The sequence below is a fragment of the Castor canadensis genome, chromosome 6 (genome assembly GCF_047511655.1).
Source record: "Castor canadensis chromosome 6, mCasCan1.hap1v2, whole genome shotgun sequence".
Lineage (NCBI taxonomy): Eukaryota > Metazoa > Chordata > Mammalia > Rodentia > Castoridae > Castor > Castor canadensis.
Genome location: NC_133391.1, coordinates 133,852,243 through 133,877,358, shown reverse-complemented (window position 1 = coordinate 133,877,358; position 25,116 = coordinate 133,852,243). Strand labels below are relative to the sequence as shown.

The 25,116-nt window shown below is 37.6% G+C and overlaps 1 protein-coding gene across 5 annotated transcripts in view; it reads right to left on the bottom strand.

Annotated features, from left to right (window-relative positions):
• Positions 1-25,116, bottom strand: part of Arl15 (ARF like GTPase 15) — a 384,701-nt gene that overhangs the window by 158,086 nt on the left and 201,499 nt on the right. Inside the window, exons 5-6 of one of the 5 annotated variants that reach the window (XR_012449178.1) lie at positions 24,256-24,420; positions 19,971-23,585 (exon numbers count right to left, since the gene is read on the bottom strand). The exons of 3 other annotated variants lie outside the window; for them this stretch is intronic. Coding sequence is in view for 1 of the 2 variants with exons in the window: in XM_074077503.1 (XP_073933604.1) it covers positions 24,358-24,420 (63 nt within the window). In the remaining variant the exon portion in view is untranslated. Of the gene's footprint in view, positions 1-19,970; positions 24,421-25,116 lie in introns of those variants that run through there. One more of the 5 variants, XM_074077503.1, reaches the window with a different exon arrangement.

Below are 25,116 nucleotides of genomic sequence, written 5' to 3'. Positions count from 1 at the left end.
AAAACTTATTGTATAAACTCTGTATAAAAACTACTCATTTTGTGAGCTAAACTACTTGTACTAACAGATGATCTGATTAAGGACTTCACATAGGCAGGTAATATGCTATGCTTGCACGCAAGAAAGAATGTATCTGCAAGCTGTTTATAGACTTGCTTTCCTAGTTCTTTCAGTTATATCAAAAGGGGGAGTTTTGAATAAAAGTACCTGCAGGAAGCATCAATATAAATAGGTGTTTGGAAGGTCTAATCACTACTGAATGCTTATACTGTCCCATCCAACCATGGAAAACTCCAGGGGCTCTTATTTAATATTCGGAGCAATGAATAACTTAGTGTTTTTTTTCTTCTGAGTACTAATCATGGTCTTTGTGATCTCCAGTAAGTAGTCTGCTGCCTGGCACATAGTAGGTACTTCAGATCTGTTAGATGAATGAATAAACATTTACAAATCACAAAATGGGCTATCCATTTTGTGCTGAAACTCCAGACAAAAAAGTCATATAGTTCAGTTTCTTTTCTTAATTTTCATTCATACATTCATTCGCTTATCAAAATTTATTATTCATTTCTATTCTCTTTTTGGAAGTCACACATACTACCTCTATAGCACTTATCCCTTACTGTTATAATCTATCTAATTTACTAAAATGGCAGCCCTTCAAGGGCAGAGACACTTGGCTCTGACTTAATCTTCAATAGGGATAAGGAAATGACAGTTCATACAACTTGCCTGGAATCGCGTAGTTAAAAACTGTTAAGAGCCAGCATTTGAACCAAGGATGTCTATCTCCAAACTATTTCTTTGTCACTTTATCAGATTATAGAGAAAAAAATGCTAGTGGAGGTGGAATGTGGGAGAAGAGTCTGAATAAAAACAAAACACAACTTTTAGATGTTGAGCAAGTTAAGATGTAATCAGTAGGACACAGAAAGCATAATTTAAGGGATTAATAGGAACAATTGGCATGTTTCTCAGAAATAGCCTCTAGAAAGTCAATTCATCTAACATTTATGGAAAATCAGCCATGAAAATTTAGGCCATTCCAAAAGAACTTCTGAAGGGGAGGAACTATATATTCTGTCTGTTTCTGGAACTCTGTAAGTTGCTGGGACAATGAATGACTATGTGGCACAATCTCTGTGGAAGGGGTCCCACTCTGTAGAGTGACTTCAGCAGGTGAGCCAGGTGAGATAAATCCTGTAATAGGCAACTAGTTGTCAGACTGGTGCACTAATGTAGACAAAGCAGGCAAGGGATTCTACAGTAAATTTTGTACTGTTTGTAATTTCCCAAGGACATCAAATTGAAATGTTCATCAGGATCACGCCTTCTCATTGCAATGATACCTGAACAGGCTCTCTGTGTGATATGTTAATATTGGTATTATTGGGAGACCAAATGGCAGAGCAATTAGGAAAATAGGTTCTGGAGCTCCCTGCCTGGGTTTTTGGCTCAGTGCTGCTCCTTCCCATCAATGTGACTGTAGGCAGCTTAACTATCCTCATCTGGAAAAATTAGGCCATTAACGGTGCTTCTCTTGTTGGGTTGTTAGTAGACTAAATGACAGACATGCAAAGCAGTTAAAACAATATCTTGCCCAAACATATTTTTCACAATGCTGTATTAACATATATTTTTAAAAGGAATCTTCAAGATAACATGGCATTCTAAAATTACTGAAAGCAAAAATACCCCAAAACCCTGTTTTCTGAATTTGGATGATTCTAGTAATTTGGAACTTTTTCATTATTTCATTATTTTCATCATCACAGATGATGATAGTAGTGAGGATGAAATGACAATAGTAATAATAATTACTCTCCTCCCGAAAGCATAACTGGAAGATTACATGTATGTGTGTGCCTGTTAAAAACTGTATCTTTGGATAGACCAATAAATGTTTTAATTGGAAAGTGATCAGAATCTTGCAAAGAAGAACTGCACATTACTCACAAAAGGTTTCAAGTGACAAGTAATCACAGGGCAGGGTAAATAGCAGTTACAGTTTTGTCTACACCAGACTTGCTTCCTTTTTTTTCCCCTCAAAGATAGACCCAAGATGTGTCACTCAAGTGAGAAAGCTGCAATTACAAAAGGCCTCTGTGCCCTTCTGGTGCTTCCATCGGAGGTTCGCAGCCTCCTATGGAATAAAACCAGGATAGTGGTAACTGACTAGAAAATAAAAGCTGCAAACCAGCTACAAAATAAAGAATGGACACCTCACATTTATCCCCCACTCTTCCCAAGACCCTCCCCTAGATCACCCTTATTGTCAAGACATTTACACTAACACTGAGTCATTTTTTGTCCTACCATAATTAAGTTTCAGGATATGTCTTAAAATTTTACTGTGCACAAGATAGGTTGGTCACTATCAGTCACAGTCACTAGCAAAACAGTTCCCCACCATCAGTTCCACCATCTGTCCTCCCAGCTCGCTCCACACAGGGGTTTGGGAAACAGATTTTGAACTGGCCAAGGTCGCTGCACATTCAGCCTCCACAGATGGGGACAGTGTGAAAAACTTAATTGCAGCTGTGGATAAATACAAACAGGGACACACGGTTGGCAACACCCCTGTCTAGACACGATGGTGGCTGTGTCACTGAGTATAAAAACAAGGACATGGTTTCAAGGTAACTACCTCTCAGGCATAGGCCATCAGCATGTGCTCTGAATTTCCCATGCTATTTAAGTACTTTAAAAATATGCATAGAGAAGATATTCTACCATAAATGCATTTGTTAAAATTTCTGTAGGAAAAAACATGCCTTTCTTCAACAAAAGATAATACTTGGAGATCAGCACAGTGGCACAACCTGTGAAAGCCACAAACATGGTTTGCGTAAGGCAAGGAAGGTACCAAGTTAGTGAAAAAAATGAAATGTCATGTTTCCACCTACTTATGTCACCCCATCAAGATTTCCTTTCCCCACATCCTTTCTAAAACAAATTACTTCATTAGAAACTCTACTGGTTTCAACAATATTTAGCTGGGTACATATACCTTCCATTCTATACTCCTAAGAAATTCATCAAAAATGGAATCACAGTGAACTTGATATCCTACATTTTCGTCTTTGACACACAGGGGAATATATCCAGGGAATCTGAATGTCAGTGTCTTCTCTAGACATTCAACATGTCTCGCCACTAGGGCTGAAAGCCACACTAGATGTGCGTTACTCTTTGAGAAGCTGTTAAATTTAAAGTAAGTTATCAAGTCGGTGCTATTTCAAAAGATTGTTGATAAAAAAGAACATTTAACTGTAACCATACTGAACAGACAGTTGATTATAGAAAGACATGTCAGTGCACATATGGCAGCCAGATAAATTATGCACATCTGGATTACTTTTGGCAAGAAACATAGCTAAGTGTCTAAAGCCAAGTTTAGCAATCTGTCACTAACAATATGTACATTTATTTTAAAATGTCAAGGGCTCAAAGTCATATTTTCTATTTCTTCATAAACTTTCCAGCTCTTCATAAGACAGCAAACAGGTGACAAAACACATTGCCCAAACTGCCAAAGGCTGTATAAATAAGGGGTAATTTTGAACTTCTCACCACATATGCAAGAGGACTAAAACTCTGAAACACTCATGTGTTGTGGGACATACCAAAATACAGATCTAAGTAAGGCTGTTAAATTTTTACTTTACAAGTTGGTAGAAAAATGCTTTCCTATCAAAAGCCTTTTTCAGGGTAGAAAACAGTACAGCACTGGATAAAACAAGTGGAATAGGCTGCTGGGGTCTCCTATAAAAGGAAAAGACTAATGTCTCTGTGATCATCTCAGATTAAGTTTCCTTTATCCTATTGCCAATTACTGACATCATTGCCAAAGCAATGTTTTCCTGCTTCTAGTCCCCTTGATTAAAAGAAATGCCAAGAGACATGAAGGTGGCTCTAACTAGCAGGAACAAGAAACTTCACAAATGGATGTATGAGTATCAGCCAGGTGGGAATGTGGCCCTACCTGTAAGCACAAAACTCATCCCAACTTTCATGCTGCTCACTAGTTACTCCAACATTCCAGGCCTCTTAACCACTTCAGCAGGAATGCCAAGAAAGCTCATGGAGACTGGGTGGGGCCCTGTCATTCCAGGTGCTGCCTTCCAGTCTCATTTGCACAGGCAGCAGAGATAAACCAGAGAGCTATTTTATTCACAGAATATTCATACTTATGTCCATCTCTCTTCTGTCTTACCCATTTGGCCATTTTACTGCTAATAAGCACTTTACTGTGTCCTGGATCCAGATTATAACGTTTTCAAATGGTACAGGGGGAAGTCAAACACTGTGTCTAAATTATAAAGATGGAAATTCAAACCCCAAGTCTACTATGTGCAACTTGAACTCATGGGATGAGTTGGAGGAATCCTCATGGAATAAGGATGGTGATAGTACCTACCTCACTGTGTGGCTGTAAGAACTAAGCACCTAGCACTTAAGGAATATCCAAAAATGTTGTTACAATCATTATCATTCCTTTCTTCCTTAAAGTGACAGACTGGGAGTAATACATTTCATTAGCCCCAGAATGCTAACAAAATGTTGTAAACCCAAGAGAAAGCATATAAACAACTGAGGAGAGAGGAGATGAATAAAAAAGGATCCAAGTGGAAAGGTTAATTTCTTTGTATTTGCTTTTGTAAAGTTAGATACATATGGGTACCAAAATCTTGTGAGCTTAAATGCCTTTCCCCAACTGGATGGATAAAGACAATTTGCTATGCTGTTAGGAAAAGGAGCAAGTGTTCAGAGTTGTTAGCTCCTACCATCATCAATTTAAGAGATCCTAACTTAACAGCATTAAGGGTAGAGTGTAAAATAAATTTCCTTCTTAAGCTTGATCTTCTCTATATGACTATGTGGTTTAATTTTTAATCATACCTAGATTAAAATGCTCAAATAGAAGGTATGTATAAGCAGAAAAAAAGAATTTTTTCACTTTTGACATTTACTTTTCAATACCTCAATGGTAGAAATCTTCACATAGTATCTATGTTCCTTAGTCTCTACATCCTACACCTCACAAGATGTCATGTCCCCTGGGACACATGCACACACACATACACAAAAACTACAGTAATATAAATTAAGCAGATCTGGTATTATGGGCCTGCTAAGTATTGGAAAATTCTAAGACTTAACAAGCTGAAGAGAAACACTCCCCAGAAAGCCCAAAGAAGACCTGATAGAATGATTCTTGGAGAGAAAACAGACACCACGGGCTATCACACCACTGTAGTACTTTAAAGGTGTTCAATTCTCCTGGCTTGAAGAAACTATTATGAGAAATTATAATTCAGATGATGAAGTCAATATCCGTGATCAATGCCAAGTTAGGGAGAGTAAACATAGAGGCTTCCTCCAATCCCAGGATTCTGGTATTCTCACTAGACATGCCAGGTAGACTTGACGAGCCCTCCCTTGCAGACACAATGCTTCTTCATATTAAATTGCATGAGATTTTAGCTAATACTATTTTTCCTAATTCTTTGATCACGGACACTTAAGCTTTTATTTACAAGAGAGCCACCCTTCACCCTCAAAAAAGAGAAAAAAAAAAAAAACCCCAGAAATTAGAATGGTCTTTGGGTTAATAATATTCACTTTTAAATAAATTACAATAAAGTTCTCACGGGGCTTTAACATCTTAATTATTGGCTGGGCATGGCAGTGCACACATCTAATCCCAGCTACTTGAGGAGGACTGCAGTCTGAGGCTGGCCTGGGCAAAAGTATGTGAAAAATCCTGTGTGAAAAACAAACTAAAGCAAAGAGGGCTGGCAGTGTGGTTCAAGTGGTAAAGTGCCTGCCTAGCACTTTGCCCCATGTTCAACCCCCAGTACCACACACACACACATGCATGATCATAATTATTTAATCTGTGTTTAAATGATAAGCTTACTAAGTACTATATAAAATGAGGCAACAAGAAGAGTGTGGACTCAGTAAGAGAATGAGATCTAGACACCCTGGATTTGTCACTGACTCTGCAGGTTGTCTTGTATACATTATATTAACCATCTATTATGTATTCATAATAAATTATGTATCCAAAAGGAAATGCATATCTGTGAACCATACACATGTACAATAGGGTTGGTATGAGGACTGAATGAGTACCTAGCTCAGTTAGAGAAGACACTTAGAAGCACTTAGAGAAATCAGGGTGGTATGGAAGGTTACATGAGGAAAAACTGACAGTGCCTATCATTAAAATATGTTAATCTCTGATAAATTCTGAAATAGTGAAACACATTCAGCAAACTGTCTCCAGATGATCCTCACTGCAGAATAAAATCACAATGAAAGCAAAATCTTGTAAAACTTGCCTTCCCAAAGGCAATATATTATGTTCTTAGTGGATTTGTGTGTGTGTGTGTGTGTGTGTGTGTGTGTGTGTGTGTGTTTGTGTGTTGGGGTTTACTATGTTGCCCAGGCTGGTCTCAAATGATCCTCTGCTTCAGCCTCCTCAGGACCTGGAATTATAGGCACATACCTCCTGGCTCAACTACCTAACAACTTACTTTATAATGGCAGTAAGTTATAATAGATCCTGGAGGGGGAGTGTTATCATTGCAAGATGAAACTAAATGAACTAACAGACTTTATCATAGAGTTGACTCTAACGTAGGTATAATCTCATTTTTTAAAACCCTTAGACTACATATAAAATATCCATGGTGTTAGACAACACTGTAATTCCGAAAACAGTTCCTGTACTTAGAAAGAGGCCACCGACAGGACCAGTTCAGATGCTACATTACATGTGTCTTCAGCAGATTCTTCCTCTTGGTGGCTGCAGTGGAAGAAATGAATCATTATTATCTTCCTTATGATAACATATTCTACACTACCTGAGATTGCTCAAGTAATTCCAAACATAGCTAGTCTGTGTCATCAAAGTTAAACCTTAACATAGAGAAATTAATAAATTGAGCCTATTAGTATACTGTTATGCGTTTATACAAGTTCTTCAAACTCTTTTCGATGGAATGCAAAAGGATAAAGTGGTAGGTTCCCAAGTTGTGATAAAAGATGTTTGCTACTCAAAGAAAATGAATGTGGTAGGAATGTCATGAAAACAACACAGGAAACCTGGTTCCAGAGGAGTGACTTTAAAAAAGTGTCTTATCAGGCATAAGCAGAAAATCACCCTATTGGATGGGGTTCATTGAACTTTTCAGAGGGTATTTTGGAAAAGAGATTGGAGCAGTAGCTGCCACCTCTATGGAAGAAATCCTCAGAAAACTGAACTCAGAAATGGAGCCACAAATGTAAGGAACTCAAATCAAAGCAACTTATCTCCCAAATAGGTAGGTATCGAGTATTAAAAAGGTCTGGTGGAATTTAGTGTCCTAGGTTAGACATTATATGTAGGAAACTAATGTTCACTGTTCCAAAGAGCAAAATATTTAAGCATTTATGCTAAATGTTCCTGTGGGTTCTCATGACTTAATTAACATACAGAAAACATAAAAACTGATAAAACAGCTATCCTTGCTAATGGGTAGTCACTTCACTTCAGACCCTTTCCCAACATTTGGTTTTAAATTGTAATCTTAATTCACGTGAGCTGCCAATTTTTTAGCAAAGACAGAAGATTTTTACTTCAGGGCAAGGGTAGGTAGACAGAGAGACTCTATCAAAACCTCAGATTTTTAACAATAATTCAAAGGACATTTAACAAAGTATTTGTGAACATTTTGGTGGACTGTGGAATTTGAGAAACCACTCCTTTCAAAAGATGTAATTAATAAAGCATTATGGGAAAATGCATAATGACAATGTCTCTCTAGAGTTATCCTAATTTCATTACAATGAATCTAAATAAATTCTAAACTAATTATTCCTTTCAAACAATAGCATTTTCAGTATTTAAAGAACTACTCTCATAACAGCCTTTTTATTTTAATTTAATTTGTCTATTATTTATAATACCCTCTTAAGGTAATAGAAAGCAAGCAAGCAGTAAGTTATTCCTAATGCCCAAACTGTTTTTATTTTTTTTTAATCATTGCTGAGCCCAATTTTCTCCTAAGCATCAATGTGTCACAGTCAAGTGAAAAAAATCTCACGTAGTTTTTGCTTAGGGTATGTGTTGTGCTATTCTACAGGCTGGCTTCAGTAACAGCAAAATTTAGAACGCATGACAAGTAAGGCAACAAAAGTGACTATATGCACTGTATGTAATTCACTGGCAAATGCCACATGAGTAAAGGAACAGCATGAATATCCACATGCAAAACCTCAAGTAACTGACTGACACACACTGTGACGCTCAGAAAACTCTCTCAGAAACGAGTTCCTTTTAAACAACTACTTAGATGTATATAAGAAGGCATGCAAGTACTCCACAACGTAGCTTTAAAAGCACTGGCCCATTATAAATAGTCAATTGCTCATTGAATATTGGCCTTGGATACTGCCCCATCCCTACTTCATAAGACAGCAGAAGATACCAATAGCTACAATGACTATTCTCTCTAAAGATTGACTGTACATTTCCTAAACAAAATAACAGATTGAGCAATCACTTACAATTACTGAAATGCTTTAACAAATGTCAAATATTAAGTACTAAATAAAAATGATCCCATATAAGTTAACTTACTATCCTACAAATCCTGATAGCATGAAAAGCAGCTTAACATAATTTTTAAATTATGGTTAAGTGCTATTGTAAATACCATGCTTTTTTTTAGTAGAAAAGTATCTCTTAACTAAAGTGACAAAGAGGGAAAGTGGCTTTTAAGTGAATTATTATCAATACTTTGATTCAAAAGAACACAGAAGTTTATTTCATTAAAATATCAGATTTATTATTTTGTAAAAGTAAATGATACTTACAAATGAAAAGCAAGTGGCATTTAAAAAAGTTGTAATTTAAAATTAGAAATTTATAAAGATAAAATGATCAGAATATGATCATGATGCTGGAATATTCATGCATGGATTAATGCCTATGTTCTAGCATTATTTTTAGTTCCTGAAAATAAGTTGGCTTTTTGTCATCTCATCACTTTGTTATGACTTCACTGGAAAATTATGCATTGAAGTCCATTACTCAAAGCATCCATTGTTGAACGGAACCAAAGCCACCCAATTCAATAACCACAGAATGCAGAATTGAAAGAAAATTGGACATAACTATGAATCGTAAAAGTGAACAAAGTAACAAGCAAACAGGTCCCGATATTAAGTGCTAATGAAAAATTCCGCTGCCTGGAAATTTTTCTTTTCACTTACAAACCTATTGACACTTATTGACACTTTCTGAACCTTATTAAACAATCCTTTTATTTTTAAACATTAGAAAATTAAGAACTGCTGATGAGGGAGAAAGGAAAAAACTCTCCCTTTCTAGATTTTTAAAAAAATATGAATAAGGTGATAGATATCTGTAGAAAACTGGGCAATGGGTATAGGGAGTAATGTAAGCTGTGTCACAACACAAAAATTCAAACTAAAAATGAATGCAGAAATGTCTGTTAACTTGATTCTTTAAGAATTAATCTTCCATGAAAGCTTCCTATGAATTGGGCCACCTAATAGGTGCATTTGGGTCACAAAGTACTCACAAGAAGGAGTCACCATTTTTATTAAGAATCAAGTATGACATATTTGATACACTGTAAGAACTTTTATAAATACTATAATGTACCCCCAACCAGCACAATAATAATAATAATAATGAAAAGACTTGGGAATTCTATAGTTAAGACAGGCTTGGGTATGCTGTTAGACCAAATATTCTTGAAAACTTAAACATTTAGAAATATTTCACAAAAGAGAGGTGGAGACTTGGAGTGGGGAAGGAAGCCCCACTGCTCATCACATAACTATTTCAGGGATGCTGCTTACAAATGGTCCAGGAGCCATGCTACATCTCAGGCTTTCATTTTTTATGCACAAGTCTTCAAAGATGCCTCTAGAAGTGAACAACTTTGGCCTATAAATGAATTATTAAGTGGACATTTGGGTATGGCTATGAAAATATTTTTGCTTGAATCATCTCTAAGAAAAAAAAATAAGAGCCTAAAGTTTTCTGCTTTATTTTTTCTTCATTTCACTTGAAATAATCATGGGAAATGCTGAAACCAAGTATTTGAATATCCATTTCAAATAAATGTACACATTTAAAATAGTTAAAAATTTATAAAATATATGAATTCTCAAGAGTAAAAAAATCCCAAGAACTTTATTCATCAGAGCAAATTCAGCCATGTGCTGTAGCGCGCCCATGTCCTCTCAATGTCCAGAGAGCTCTGCCAATGGAACAGCTCTTTTTTTCATTTACTAAATGAAAACAGGGACTTGAAAGCTTTTAATATTCCAAATTTATAAGTTGTCTTACTTTCTTCAGGAAGTCCAAGACCATGGTGACACAATGGTCAGCTTCTGGTGAAAGCAGTTAAAAGTATTCAGTCTATTTGTTTGAAATAACTCTTCCTATAGAGATGCTCCAGTAGACAATAAGCAGGATGAAACCATATCACAAGCATATTAAACTTGAGAAAGAAAGAGATGATCCAGTCCCTAACAACCATTCCATCTGATAGGATTGCATTCTGCAGAGGGAAGACATGAACCCCTCAGTGAGGCTCAGTTCTCCGGGCTTCTCGTGCTGCAAATATCTCCACCAGAATGTGCAATTCTAATATCTAAATACGAGTATTTCTTATTTACCTTGTCCCCTGAAAGCAAATCAACTAATATACCTTGTCCTCAACACAAACAACGAGAAATGTCACTTGGAGAGAAAACATCAGCATGAAAATCCTGATTAGTTTTTAAAGGGAATTTTGACTCCCCCTGACTTTCTCCTTATGGCTGACTTTAGAATGGTCACTATACTGCTTCCAAAATCACATATACATTCATGTATATAGATAGGCATTCACATTTGGAGGGAAAAAAATTCTCATAAAAATGTTAGATTATCATCATAAAAATGTATCTCTTCTGACTATTCTGATTGCTTTTCTGAGTTGAATATTCTGTCTTTCACAGATCTACTAAAGAAAACACCATGTACTAAACAGCACCAGCTTCACTAGGAAGAAGGAAGCCCTCACCCCATCCCCATGCGCTCCTCCCCTCCCGTGTTTTTCTTCTTTTGTCTCTAAATGTCTCTTGTACCTTTAATGCTGAGATGACAACTGAGACTTAAGCCTCTATATAGTTCTTCTACCTCAAGTCCAACATTTAAAGGATGGTGGGACATTTTATTTTATTTTATACAAATACATCAAAATTTCCATTAAATAGTTTCTTTAGGAAATAGGGATTATTGAAGAATTGGGTATATTAAAAGACCTAGATTCAAGTTAATTTTGCCATTTTACTTCTGATTCTGGATGACAAAGGTATGCGAAAAGTAAAATCACTGATGGAGGCCTACGTACTTTCATATTTTAGAATGAAAACAACTGAGGGAAACATAAATGAGATTATGTAAGCAAATGTGGTATGGGTAAAAGTTAGCATTTCACACAATGCATTTCTTTTTCTTAGTAGTTATGTTTGACAATGGGGCTTAATTTATCAAGGAAGAAATAACCAGGCTGTCTTTTTACTGTCAAGAGAACAAATCAAAGAATTATACTTCATGAGCAATGCCCTCCAATTACAAAAGAAAAAGAAAGAGCAAAGCTCATGTGTTCTGTTGAGTGTTTGTGTAGCAAATACATAGTGCCACTGTGGCTATTTCAACAATTGAGGCTCATGGAATGAGAGAGAACTCCTAATGCAATTGGAACCAATTCAATGCTACATTTTAATTTTTAAATGCTTTTTCTTGAATATTCTACGCTATGGGGTTTGAGTGCTCATTTAACTAACTTGTTGTAGGATGGTTGTGCAAGAATTAAATGTGCTTTGGCTGGATGCTGACAATGAAATGAAATCTGAATGTATTTAAATGTGATGCATATTTTTGCTTCAGGTCAAAAGTATTTCCACGAGAAAACATCTCCGATTATAGCTAAAATCAAAGGGGGAAATGTCATTTTCTCCTTATTTAGAGTCTTTTAGAAATACGTTCAGTATCAGCGTTATACCTATACTTCAGTAATAACAGTTATACAGTTGGTTCTCAGCTGTCAAACTTTCACCTCAAATACTTCTGAAAGTAAATCACTGACAATAATTCTAGTACATAACTGTAATCACTAGACCTATGATTTCTGCACAGTATCTAATGATTTTTGAGCACTGTCTCATAGGGAAGGGTTTTTTTTTGTTTTGGATTTTTTCTGTTTCAAAGGACAGTAATACTTCAGAAAAGGTTTATTGCTCTGGTTGTTCATTATTCTACCAAGATTTATTATATATGTGCTTCAGTTTAATTGAGTAGGGAGGGGGTCATGGAATTAATCACACAGAGCCAGATGACTGAGTGACCTACATAGGGCAGTACTCCCCACACCGCCAGTGTTTATCCCATAACCAGGACGCTATGGGAACCAAGGGGCTGAGCCATCCCATCTTCGGGAGGAGTCTCATCTCTGAGGAGATCAGGATGTCTTCCAGGAGGACCACTGGACATTGGCCAGGCAGAGTGAAAGACAAGGGGAAGGGAAACTGGAAGCTTTTGGAATGCTCTTGTGCCATCAGCCTTAGTGAGTAGACCTGGCACTCCCAGGCTGTGTGACCAAACCCACACGGGGTCGATAAGGCCTGGCAGGACACAGTATACTTCAGAATGGGAGCGGATTCTCACTCCACAGATGGCTGCTGATAGAGTGGCTGGGTGAGGTAAGACCATTCTTGGGCTCATCTAATCTTCGAGATCTGGAGACTCCCAGAGGGGTGGAGAAGTAGGATAGTTTTGGGGCCACTGCAGTGGTTTGACTTTCTTCAGAAAAGATCCAGAGGCTGTAACTTAGTGGTCTATCTGAAGTTACTCGATTTTTTGGAGGGGAAAAGAGCAATGCAAAGAACAATCACTCTACCTATCCTTCTGCTTCAGCACTGGCCCTGTGAGGCTGCCATCATGTTTGTACTAGGCCTGCAAGCACAAAGCTGCGGTGGCCCCCACACTGCCACCCTGTACCACAGCTACATCTCTCCATGGCATGCGTGCACTGGAAGCTGAGGGGTAGGGCTGGGTACTCTCTGGAGGAAAAAGTCCTAATGCTTAGTAATTTTGCAAGCATATGAAGACAACACTGCCTACCTGCCAAGGGTGTGGCACCATGTTCTGGCAAAGAGGACTGCAACTGATTTCCCTCATCCAAGCAAATTCTTAGGGTGTAATGGGAGTTGAAAAACATCATCTTGGAAGCTGCTAAAGGGACAAACATGATATGAAAATGACTGGGCAGGAGAGGTCTGATTTATGAATCCTTAGTGAGGCTGTTTTATGGTTCACATATTATTGCTTTGGCTAATGTCTAAGAATGAAATCTATGTATACATAGATTTCAATATGAAACAACCATGAAATCTGATAAAGCAATTCGCTGAAATTAGAGGATAAATATATCTTGGATACTATACTTTAGACAATGGTGAACTCGTTCACTTTGGGTGAACTGAAACAACACTGCTACTATGTGTATTCACTACAGAACAGAGAAAATAACAACAATCACAAATGAATAAATTGTTTTAATTCTGTGATCTTCTGAGCCCTCATCAAACTACTGTGGAACAAAACACATCACACAACAATCTTTGGTTTTACTTGACAATACATTGTAATATACTTCTGTTGACCTCATTTTCTTATCCCTTGCTTTAGTTTAAAGCAATGTAATTTAAATTGTGACCTGAGGACAAGATGTAGTAAGTACAGAAATTGAGAATAAACTCTTAAGAAATTTTTGTAGCAATTTGACATGTTCATTTCATTGAACATGTAGACTAAAAATATCAGTTTGTGGCAGATTAGAGGATAAAAACGGGTCCTTCACCACAAATAGTCTGATTAGCATTGGTTTAAAACATTTACTAACTGCATACAATGTTTTTAATCTCTGTTCAGCTATTCATGTGCTAATTTCTACAGAATTTAGTTGGCCAAAACTTTCTAATTTGTACCTGAGTTACAGAATAAAGATACTCTTGGTGTTTGGAATTTCTACTTGCTTTTATTGTCCTTGCTGGTTTCAACTAGGAGCATGGTTAGAGCCAGTGGAGATAGCCAGGACTATGAAAAACAGAGATGGGGTTGATGGCACTCAAGAGAGGCAGACTAAAAATAACTGTACTCCTGAGTGCACCACACCTAAGCTTTATCATCTGGACACTGCAGCTAATCGAGGCCAGGTCTAATGAATGTTTGGGCAGACTGTCACTTTGGAAGTCATAAACCTTTTAAAAATACCCTTTAATTACTCATTAATTTTAAAAACTGACAAGTGCAAATAGCCTGATTTTGCTCCCTGGAGCTTTAGGGCATTGCATTATGATCTGAAGGCTTTAAGAATAGAGGTAATGAAAGAGCTACTAAACAAAAACAATGTACATGGATTTTATTGTAGTTTACATGAACACTTACAAGATGTGAATTTCATCATCCAGTTGTGGATTCCTTAAAGTACTGACTGTACTCTGACTGCAGTGTATTTTATGACCTCTTCAGACAGCATGGGGACGAGGAGCAGAGAGAATATTAGCCTTCCCTCTACTTACCATTAATTAATCATGATAGACACTCCTTGAAATATGCATGCTAACTACACACAAAAATATAAATTGGTCTAATAAGCAAGGAAGAAAAGAAGTCAGAGTGAGTTAAATAAAAGTAAGGCAATTAGCCTGATGATGTCTACAATGAATCTGGCTTTCATTCTTCTGGGCTTTGGCTTTGCTTTACCCCAAAACTGGAATCAAGTTCCTATACCCAGTTAGTGAGAAAACAGCAGGACAAAACATGAAAGCATCAGGGAGGGAAGAAGAATTTATAGATACAAAGTTAACATTTAATCTATAGCCAATTAATTTTTGAGTTTTTTATGATTTTTTTAAACTTTGGTCAAGGCTGGATTAACAAATTATTTGAATTTCATTGGGTAGGCAGAAGTAGTGGCTTTAAGAATTCAGTCTTAAATTCAGTATGGCACTGCTGAGAACTTGGCTGTTTCTAGTTTCTAAATGAAGTCATGATATTGTGCTACTTTAGCAATTTGTAGCACCAGATCTCCTTAATAGTAACCAAAACCATGTTACGGTTGGATTCTTTGAATTTCCACTTTCAGGAAGTAGCACCTTTGGTTTGGACAGCTACAAGGCACAGCAGAGGCACTACCACAGCTACACTTACCACAAGTATTCAAGTCTGCTAAAATAGAAACCCGTGACTTGTTTCTGTTGGCATTTGCCACTGCCACCACAGCAATAATGGAAGAAGCTAGACACACTGGAACCACATCTACAGAAAACAGAGATGAAGCTGAATGGCTCTAGGTATTAATAAACAGAATCATGACACTGTTTGGGTATTGACTAATTGTAAGCCACAGGAAGAGGATGCATCCACTTTCCCCTGAAGATGGCAAGCTACTTGGACAACCACCGAGATTGTTTCTAGAAAGCTTACGGGAAGGTGAAAAAGAACAGGTAGACATAATGGAGCAAAATGAAAAAAGATCAAGGAAAGAAAACAATAATTCTCTAACCGGGGACTCATCAGGATAAGGCTCTGAATAAACCAAAGTAAAACAACGTGAAGGAAGCAGTGCTGACTGAAGAGGCCATGTGGCACTGTCAAAACTATAAAGGAATAAAATGGCAGAAAATGTGCAGCAAAGGACTGTAGAGGGAAAACCTGCAGTACTAAATTAAGATAGAACAAAGGCATGTTTACACTTTGTACCTTAAACAAAGTTCTAGAACACAGCAACAAAAAACCATATTTTGCCATGGAAAAAAAGTGTTTCTTCCAATCCTTGCCCCATTGCCTAGCATGGAAATGATTTTCTCAGCATGTTCAGAATGTGAGTAACCCTGCTGAAGCCACCAAGGCAAAAACAATTCCTGATACAAAAAAGAATGAGGGTTTTAATCAGTCCACATGCAAGGATGACAGTGTGCAGCACAGTTCTGCTGCAGTTCAAGCTCCCTAGAGGACAGGAAGTTTCCTGTGGCATCACTATTTACTCAGGAGCCTAGCAGAGAGCTTTGCATGCTGTCGGTGCCCAATAAATGTTTGTTGAATTCAATTGTTCTAGCCAGGCATAGTGCTACATGACTGTAGTCCTTGATACTTGGAAGGCAAAACCCTATCTAAAAAATAACTAAAGCAAAAAAGGGCTGGGAGCTACCAAAAAAAAAAAAAAAAGAGAAAGAAAATTAAAAGTAAATGAATTGTTCTTTATTCACACAGAGTGTGACCCCATATGAGTGATTAACCTGAAAATGCAGGTAACTAGGTGAAGCAAATTAGGGCTATTCAAAGAGCTTTTTCTCTTGAAAGCTGGCTCAGTCCATTATATCCCACAACTGAACTCAAAGTCCCAGCAACAAAGCAAACAATTACAACTGACCCCCTGTGGCATCTATTAACTTTTTAAAACTTTCCTTCAATCATATTGTCCCTCCAATTAGACTGTAAGTTAATTAAGGGTAGGGAATTTCTGACACTTTATCTGTAATGATCACCTCTCATACTATGCAAGGGTGATTAAATATTAGGTAATAAATTTATCACATTTATAGGTTACTATTAATAGGGGAAATCATGGTAATTATAATAATGATAAATTTCCACATTCTTTCATAATAAAATCCACTGCCCAATAGAAAAGGATATCTTTTACATGTGCACTTAAGCTGTCACCAGATTAAAAGCATTTATCTAAATAAACATATCTCCTGCAACAAGGATTGTACACAAAGGAAAATGCTCAATGTTCCTGTTATCAGCCACACGGAGATAGGAATGCTTGCTGTCACCAATGCTACTCAGAGTTGTCCTGAAGGTGCTGAGGTAGGAAGACAAAAAGCAAAAAAATAAGACACAAAAAGGATGAAAGAAACTTTCATTTTCTGAGGAAAGTTGTAATTGCTGAAATACAGAATCTATAGCTTAAATCATAAGGATTAATGGGGGTTAGCAAATTTTCTGGTTACAAAAACCAATATACAATGCAAATTTGATGTACTTAACAGCAACAATCAATCATAAACTGTCATTTTGTACATGAAGGTTGGCAAAATTTAACAGGCCAGATAATACCAGGTAATAACATAGATGTGGACAAAAGGGGATTCTTATCTTCCCTGCAAAACTTGTCGGCAATGCCTAATAAATTAATATGCACATTTCCTACAACTCTTTCAATTTTGAGTATGTTTAACTGAGAAGTGGTTGTGTGGATAAGATACATTTAGAATGTTCATAGCAGCAGTGTTTGCAATAGTCAAACAACTGACAAATCCAAAAAGTCAACCAAAAGTAGAATGGATAGATAACTCATAATAGACTCATATAATAGAATATTATACAGCAACGAAGAATGAATCACAGTCTCAGAGATGATCATGAATGAATCTCTAAAAGACAGTTATGAACAAAAATGGAAAAACACAAAACATTCACTATGATTTTAAATTTATACAGTTCAAAAATGGAACAACTATTATACTATTTGGAGATACAGACATGTATAGTCAAAAAGCAAACAAATAGGCAATACTAAATTTAAGACAGTGGTTACTTCATGGTGAGGAGGTGGTGGTAGGGGGAGGTACATGCAAATGAGAAGCACAAAGAAAACTAATAAAGCACTGGTACACAGGTGGTGGAGATACTGGTATTTGTTTCAACACTATTCTTTCAATCTGGTATCTTTTCCCTTCCCTTCCCTTCCCTTCCCTTCCCTTCCCTTCCCTTCCCTTCCCTTCCCTTCCCTTCCCTTCCCTTCCATTCCCTTCCCTTCCCTTCTTTTTCCCTCTCCCTCACTCCCTCTGTCCCTCCCTCCCTTTCTCCCTCCCTCCCTTCCTTCCTTTCTTTTGGTGGCACTGGGGCTTGAATTTAGGGCCTCATATTGCTAGGCAGGAGCTCTACTGCTTGAGCCATTCCTCCAGCCCCTTCAATACTATTCTTTAATGTGTGTGTGTGTGTGTATTCCATGTGTTTTATAGTTTTCATATATTTCATAGGAAGGGAGGAAAAAGGAAGGAAGGAAAGAAAGAGGGAGGAAGGGAAAGAGGGAGGGGAGTTAATTATTTTAAAAAAGTCAATATAAAAAATCCAAATGCTGAGGAAATAAAATCAGTCTGCATGGCACCCTCTTTTGAATAGGAATTCACTGTTACAGCAGACGTGTGGCACAACACACCTGTGAGAGGCTATAACAAGTCAGCCCTCTGAGAGATAACATTAGACTCATTTCACTAAAAGTTATAAGGCATGTATCCTAAAGCAAATGTTTTAGTTACAAGACATGGCTGAAAACCATAGTATTTTCTTATTTGGAAAACAAGAGTTTCATGAGATTAAATTTCTTCTCAGATTTTTAAACACTAGGTTGGAAATCATAGGAGTCCACTTTCACATTTCTTCAATTATTTGCAATAAAACAAGAATATGTATCAGACCACAGGGGAAATTTTTTTCTTCCATACTTTGGAAATCGGCAAGGTACTTTTTTATGTAGGACCATCTACCATAAATAGATTTAAATCCAAACTGCGCTATTGAGGCAAAAAAGGCAGTTAAAGTGTCAACGCTCCTGAGCCCAGCCAAATAACCTTCTGGCAAATGCTAATATAAATGTTTTCATAACCCATGTTTTTAAGGTCACTATTCAAATTCCATAGTTAGACATATCTCCATGTCAGAAATGTTATTTCTCAGGTTCTACGTGGCTGGATAGTAAGTAACTGATACACAAGTTCAGGAGGGAGATTTCGCCTGGAGATCTGCAGTGCTGGGGACTCTGCTCCTCTCTGCATGAGGGAACATGGGGTCTGGCAGGATGAGACACAGGCCTTGCACTGTCTGCAGAACATCTGTTCCAGCGACCCAGCTGTGGGCCTTCTCCTGGACCAGGGACCTTCCATCTGCCACAGGAAGCTAACTGTTCCCCAGGTGGTGTGCCCACCTATCAACCAACAGTTGAGCTGCTGCCATTGGGAACAAGGGCAGACATTTTGGCACAGGCATTTGGAGCATTTCTTTAACTTAATGGCTGAGCAAGATTTGAGAAGAGATGAGAAAACACAGAGAAGAAAGAAAGAAAAAAAAAATCCAAGAAAGCATTGGGCCCTGCTAGTCCCAGCTCGGAAATCTAGGTCATGCCTAGAACAGGCATCTGATGGGGTATGCCATGGGTGGCTAAGGATGGCAGGGAACGATGCCAGCCTCTGCCTTTCTGAGCTTGCCAACCCTTGGCAGGGATTCTGGAAAACAAGACATCCCAAGTCAGACACATTTCCACACATTCCTCTCTCCCCTCCTCTAGCTGCTTACATGTGGCTAACGGACCACTTCTGTAACTTTTTTAAGTAACACTGAGATTTGTAACCTATACATGTTTATCCCAGATCCTTTTTTTTTTTTTGTACTTCTAAAATATATGAACCCACGTAATCTCCTTGTAAAGCTTAATATTATACATGTATGCATTAGTGATGTCTAAAAACTTTCTGGAATTATTTTTACACTTGGCTTTTGAACCCTTGACAATATTTTCAGTGTTGAAGATACTTGGTTCTAAAGAGCAAATCTTCTTTACCAGGACTTTGGAAGTAAGTGCATAACAAATACATATTAAAGAAAAGAATCATGGGTAGATGAAATACATACTTATAGTGTACAGACAAATTTATAATGAAATGGGCAACCAAGAATGAATTAGATAATTTCTTTAATGAAAAAAAAAATAGGGCAAAGAGCTAGGGCTCAGTGGTAGATTGCTTGACTGGTGCATGCAAGGCCTAGGGTTCAACTCCCAGCACCACAGGGCACGGTTCGGGGGGGGGTGGGCGGGATGGGGGAGGAACAGAAAAAAAATACCAGTATTCTTTCTTCTTTATTTATTTTTATTTTGTCCAATTTTCTTACATGGTTCATATGCCAGAACCCAGAGGACCATTTCAATGGAGGAAAGGAGACATTGTTGAAATAGGCAGAGGGCCCCTCAAAGCAATCTTGAGTGCGAATTTACCAACTTTTTATCTCTCGCTGTCCCTCAAAGGGTATACCATAAACTCTAGGACATCGGACTTTAGCCCTTAGGTAACAGAGGCATCAGGCCTCACTAGGCTGTTCTCTCCCTTATGACGCTGGGTTCCAGAGATAGCTCAGCCCACGTCTTAGATATAACCCCAACCCAGAGGCTCTTCAGTCCAGTCTTTATTCTGTCAAATCCTATGCTGACACGAAGTTTCAAACCAATACAAAGTTTAAATAGAAAAATAAGTTTCAACTGTGCCATTTCAAATTACCTAACTTTCCCCGGAAAGACAATATATCATGAATTTTTAAGTCTCTATTCTCAGAAAAAGACAGCATTCATGTATTTTTGAAGCATCTTTTAAAAACTCTTGTTACTTCACAGTTTTACCCTGTAACAGACACATGTGTATCACAGGCACATTTAAATGGGGCCATATAAAGGAAGCATTCATACAGGATGTGTGATGGACAAACACAAGGACAGCTTTGATGTTGAAGATGCAGCTCTTCACTATTGAACAGAACATGCAATTGAAGTCTTGGTAATATCTGAGAATAGCATCAATTGTTGAATGGAGGGGGCTCACAGAAGTCTGGTTGAGGGAGTTTGATCTGTTCTAGGATGAATTGTCTATCCATACCTCAACTCAAACACAAAAGACATCCTGGCACTGAGCCAAATGCCTGGGTCAGGGTATTCTCTGGATCCTGATTCCTCATCAGGAATCAGTGGCCACCTGATGGGGCACTAAGGGCTGATGGAGTGGCTTAAGTGATACAGTGCCTGCCTAGCAAGCATAAGACTCAGAGTTCCAGTACCACACACACACACACACACACACACACACACAAGACATTTGGGCTAGTGGAGTAGCTCAGGTAGTAAAGAGCCTGCCTAGCAAGTGTGAGGTCCTGACTTCAAACCTCAGTACTGCAAAAAAGAAAGAAAGAAAGAAAAATATTGATAGGGCCACTAAGAGACCAAAGCAGGTACCCCAAAATGGCCTGACATGAACTAAGAAAACACATGGCCATAGGGTAAGGATGTGACAGAGAGAGCCAGCTGTGACTCCATGCATACACTTTGGCACCCATTCAGCATTTCTCTACTTGATTGCTATCTTTCCCTAAGAGAGCTGGGATTTTAGTGCCTGCTCTGATTCTCATGACTGTGGCAGAAGATATGTGTAAAGATCTCTAGGAAACTGAGCTCCCTACACATCTACCCATTCAAACACTGATTGGGTCAAGAGCTTCTCCATAAACATGAAAGTCATCTCTGAAAATTATGCAAAAATGTCTTTAGCTTGCTCTTCCCTCTTAATTATCAATATTCTGCCATATCTAAGTGACTTCCCATCTACTGGTAGGAGGTTTACAATGTATCTGATTAATATCAAGGATCTGCTATAGAAACATTTTAAATATAATCTGTAAGGATACAGACTCACACAGTTTTACAATCCACATGCTGACATGCGGATGTGCTTTCAGTGTGGTCTCAGAGTGAAGGTTTCTATGTAGGGTTTAGTCTGTGAAACAATGAGGCAAACAGATGAAAGGTATTTCAGATGATTCCCCCAGAGACACAATAGTTCTCAACACTTCAGACATGTATGTCACACTGAGCCAGTAGACGTATTTTTGACATTTACCACCTGCTTAGCAAATGTCATACCAGCTAATCTTGATGTTCCCCAAATTTCTGAGTTCTGAGACCAGACCATGTCTTGTTCTTATATAGCTTTTATTTAGATTGTCTTAAAAATTGCCATATTTTCCCAGTACATTAAATGTACTACATTAAATGTACCTGCATTTCTTAAGGTAAAGCAAAGTAAAAGAACAGTTTTGCTATTTAAAACTGGTCAGAATAACATGGGTTGTGATCTCATATGACAATATAAAAGATTTTAAATTCAATAAAGTATGAAAAATTTCAACCAAATTCTATGTAACAAAAAATAAATAATGAGATGGAGATCACACTGAGGTAAAATCACTGTAATAAAAAAGTACCAGGATAAATAATTCAGATAGACTATTTTTTATTAAAAACTTTTTTTTGGTGATATTGGGGCTTGTACTCAGGGCCTTGTGCTTGCTAGGCAGGTGCTCTATCACTCAAGACATGCCCTCACTTTTTGTTTTTTGCTTTGGCTTGTTTTTTGATAGGGTCCAGCATTTTTGCCCTGGGTGGTCCTCAGACCAAAGTCCTCCTGATCTCTACTTCCTAAGTAGCTGGGATTACAGATGTGAGCCACCACACCTGGGCCCCAGATAGAGACTTTAAACTCACTCATCATCATCATCTAAATGGTTCATTTTATCCATCTCTAGTGAATTACTGTCACATTACAATGAAGCAAACGGTTTTGAAAACTACCCATTCAGAACACTGCATTATAACAGACACTTGGTCTGGACTGCTCATTGCTTGAGCTACTATAGGCATTAAGTGAACTTGTTTATCTGACAAACATTTACTGAATATCTATGTTTAATGAGCTGTTCTAGGAAGCCATGAATATATCAATAATCAAAACAAAGATCCTACCTGGGTGCTGGGGGGGGGGTCACAGCTATAATCCTAGCTACTCGGGAAGCAGAGATCAGGAGGATCATGGTTCAAAGCCATCCCAGGTAAATAGTTCGTAAGATGCTATCTCAAAAATACCCCCAACACAAGAAAGGGCTGGCAGAGTGGCTCAAGTGGTGAGGGCCTGCCTAGCAAGTGTGAAGTCCTGTGTTCAAACTCTAGTACCACCAAAATAAAAAAACAAGGATCCTGCCCAGTGAAAGTACGCTGCTTTGCAAAAGGTACAGCTTTCTGAACCAAAACCAACTACTTTTGGATGAGATTGACAGAAGTCAACAGTGATATGAAATCAAGAGTCAAAATTCTTTTGAGAGCTAAGAAATACTTTCTAATGCTTCTGTTCATCTGGGGGCCTGAACCATCTTGTAGGACAGGGAGCCTTTGCCACTATGAGGTCAAAATAGATGATCTACAATCCAGCCCATCTTTCCTTCATTGTCTTCATCATATGCCCTGGGGTGGGGAAGGGGGTTTGCTGGGTAGAAGGTATTTAATAAGAGGCACTCACAAAAGAAACTGTTATGGACCGCAAAGGCTGCCTTTTAACTCTGTAGCGGTTGTTTCCATTTAAGTACTGGATGGCTAACAATTACTAAAATATGGCATGTTTTATATGGCTATGAATTTTCTTAAGTTGTTCCCTCTACCCCCAAAGACCCTTTGCTACTTCCCTTTCCCCCTCTCATTTGTTAAATTGCTGAATGAATAAACACGTGAGTGAAAGGAGCCAGAGAGCAGCTAGAGGCAGTTATAGCTCGGAAGCTTGGGGAGGAAGTTGAGTGTTTATAGAAATGGCTTGAGGTGTCGTTAGTTCTCCAATGCAGTCTTGTGTTATTTCTGAAAACAAAGACGGACAGGACAGTGAGTTAAGCCCAAATCATCAGGCTTTCTCCCCCAAGTACTAAAATACAATAGCCACTCTGTTTCATAAATATATAAAAATTCACTTGGCTTAGTTTCTTCAATATATTACTCTCATTTCAATTGAGTTCATTTGTAGAAAGAGTTCATCTGCAAATTGGCAGCTGGGGCCTGTCCAAGAAGCAAAAAACATCCAAAGGGGAAAAAAACTTGATTCGAGACTTCAAAGTCAAAAAAGAAAATTAAATTATATTTTAAAAATCAAATTAATAAAATGTTTTTGTTATTTTTTTTTTTAATTCAATGACAGGAGACTGTTGTAGTAAAGTAAAGGAAAAAAAAAAGCATTTGATTTGAAGTCCAAAGACTTGGGCTTAGGTCACTAGTTGAATCTTGCATAATTCATTACTTAGGTTCTTAAGTTCTTCATTATAAAATGGATAAGGAGGTAATAGTGTATTTTCCACGACAGTCAAGAAAATTACCTGACATAATATGTGTGAAACACGTTTCCCACGTGTTAGTTCATGGTAATGTCAGTTCCTCTTCTGTGTCCCATAGTATTCTTTACATATTTCTAATGGCTCTTACCACACATAGTATAATTATCTATACATGAAGTGACATGAAGAAGGAACCCACTTACTTGTCTTCGTACCTCCTTTCATAGTCCTTGGCACTCAGAAGTGTGCAAAAAGTATCAATCAAGAGAATGAACATAAGTCTTCATTAAATAAAAAACAAAACATTAACACAGACTTAAAATCCGAAGCCAGGTATTTTCCATTTTCAGAGAAGCTCCTTTTGAAAGCTGTAGACAAGCAAGCATATCTACAATAAGACTGTTTCTATGGATTAGTCTTCGTACATTATCTTTATCCTGTTGAACAAAATTCTCCTTGACATAGACAAAGCACCTGAATCAGGACTGTAAGAACAGGTCAGTCCATCTCTGAATACCCTATGGCACAAAGAAAACCTTTTACCTCACACACATTTTATAGCCTCACACAAGAACCAGCCATGGAGCCTGACGTAATGTCATGTACAGCTAGTCAAGTAACACTGCCATTTGTTTCGTCTCCCATTTTCATCTCAAACACAACATTTTAGATTTCACACGTACAAATATGTATATACACATATATACATTAAATTAAACCAAGAAGCTAGCACCAAAAAAGTTCTTCAATCACAGAAGGAGATGGCTCTTATTGGCTAGTCTTACAAAAACAGTAGTGAAAAAGAGCAGTATTGTGATCCATCACTAATATTTTTTGTAGTATATAAACACCAAAGTTCTTCTGAATATGAAGGAAGAAACAATTTAAATTCAAGGTTACTTTTTAGCTTCCTACAATAACAGTTAAGCTGGGCTGAAAGCTACAGAAACTTGATTATTTTTTCCTAAGTCATCTATCCTCTCTCATCTAAAATGTGTAAATAATAATAAAATGCAAAACATACTAGTTTAAGTTTGAGGTGAAGGAAAGGACTTTCAAAGCTA